The sequence below is a fragment of the Manacus vitellinus genome, unplaced genomic scaffold, assembly GCF_001715985.3.
Source record: "Manacus vitellinus isolate BGI_N305 unplaced genomic scaffold, ASM171598v3 scaffold_2_pilon, whole genome shotgun sequence".
In the NCBI taxonomy this organism is placed as follows: Eukaryota; Metazoa; Chordata; class Aves; order Passeriformes; family Pipridae; genus Manacus; species Manacus vitellinus.
This window is the reverse complement of record NW_021940208.1, coordinates 48,067,351-48,069,133: the sequence shown is the minus strand read 5'-3', so window position 1 is coordinate 48,069,133 and position 1,783 is coordinate 48,067,351. Positions and strand designations below refer to the sequence as shown.

At 45.8% G+C, this 1,783-nt stretch overlaps 1 protein-coding gene across 1 annotated transcript in view; it reads right to left on the bottom strand.

The window, feature by feature from the left end:
- Positions 1 to 1,783, bottom strand: part of ZIC2 (Zic family member 2) — an 8,428-nt gene that overhangs the window by 4,608 nt on the left and 2,037 nt on the right. The window contains 1 exon segment of the mRNA XM_029961001.1: positions 1,285 to 1,511. Coding sequence (XP_029816861.1) covers positions 1,285 to 1,511 — 227 coding nt within the window.

Here is a 1,783-nt window from a genome sequence, read left to right as displayed (position 1 = left end):
GCACTGCCGGTGGCTTCTTCATTTTTTGGGGGAGTCACTCCTCCACTCTCTCCCCCCCCCTCCCCTGCGGCGAGGGGAAGGGGTGGTGTGGAGAGAGGCGCAGCGATCTCGGAAAATATCGATGTACGCTTGGGCATGTGATACTGCCTCGGGAGGCAAACAAACAAAGCGAGGGTCTTAAAAATATAACCCCTGCAGCCCCTTTCCCCATTTCGGCTAAAGCAGATGAATCCCGTGGTCGATAACGGGACCGAGGGGGGAATCACATAAAAGTCACGTTGGCGGGGCGACGGTGGCTGGGACAAAAAAAATTAAATAAAATAAAAATTTAAATAAAACAGGCAACGGTCGCCCTGGTCGTTTGGGCTTTTAAACCATTTATGTGGGAGCAGAGGAGTCGATCTGCGATCTGCATGTGTTGTGAATGTGCATCTGAGAGTAGATGCTTTAGGAGTTTTCCTTGTCTCTTCCCTTCCTTGAAAAAGAAACAAAAACAAAACCGCAAAAAAATCCCAACCCCAAAATCCACCCTGCCATTGTTATTTGGAAACCGGATTCTTGCATGGCAGGAATAAAAAAGCATAAAGCCGGCACACACACACACACGCACCCGCAGACACACACAGAGCAAACAAGTCCCCTTCCCCTCCCCCTCCAGTAAATACACGTCTGGCCCCTGCTTCGGTTTGTTTTGTAGTGGCTGAAAAATAATCATCTCGGGGCCAGCAGCTCACCAATAAATAAGGCTCTGTAAAAATCAAAACCCGGCATAACAATTGTCTTCTTAACCGTCCTGCACTTAACCTTGGCGTATCAGTCCCCATCAGTTCTGTGCTTGGCAGAGAAGTGACCCAAAATATAGTGGTTTGTGTGGTTTGAGGGGGGGCTTTTTGAAATTCTCCCCTTGACATTTCTCCTGTGACTCCTCATGACATTAAATCCCGCATTAGGCATAGGCAGGCTCAAACCTGGATCCAGTGTCCGAGCAGGGGTTTTACAGTGAGAGATGATAGACAGATAGATATAGATAGATAGATAGATGGAAGGAAGGGAGGAAGGAAGGCAGGCAGGCAGGCAAAGGCACTGCACACCAACTAAGGTCTTCCCCATCATTGTCATTAAATGGTTAAAATATTTCCAAGACTGTCCAAAAGTGGTTGAAATGTACCAGTACTGGACATTACTCTGTGAACAAGGTGAGGATTTAAACTGGGGAGAAGTGGGATTTCTTCTAATCTGAAATGAGCATTAGAAGATAAACTGAATATTAATGCAGAGCTGCACCTTTGATGCCAACAGCTCTTCTCTGTTCGCCACTCCGTCATTCGGTCCCGTCTTTGCAGGCAGGGGTGTCTGCTCCCCATATATTGCCTTCCCAGGCTGCAGCTTGGGAGCATATGCTGTCCTTGTTCTGACTCCCCAGGCTCCCAGGGACAGACCTCGAACAAATTCTATTTTCCTTCTCTGAAAGGTTCCCGAGGAGGAGGTCTGAGAGTAGTCCTTCACCGTTGCTGGGGATTTCGAGAGCACTAGTTGGAGAGGAAAGTTTGGTCTCCTGCGTAGTCTGCCTCCAGATTAGTGAAAAAATCATACGGACAACTAAACGCTTGAATACACTTTTTTTTTTTTTTACCGATTTAAAAGAAGTTACTACATCTGAGATCAGAAAAAGAACAAATATGTCCAAGAAAATTCGCAGTTAAAACACTGATTAAAAAAAATAACAAAGGTGAATATTCATACAAATACCTACCTCTGGATTATTCTTTCTTTCTTTCTTTCT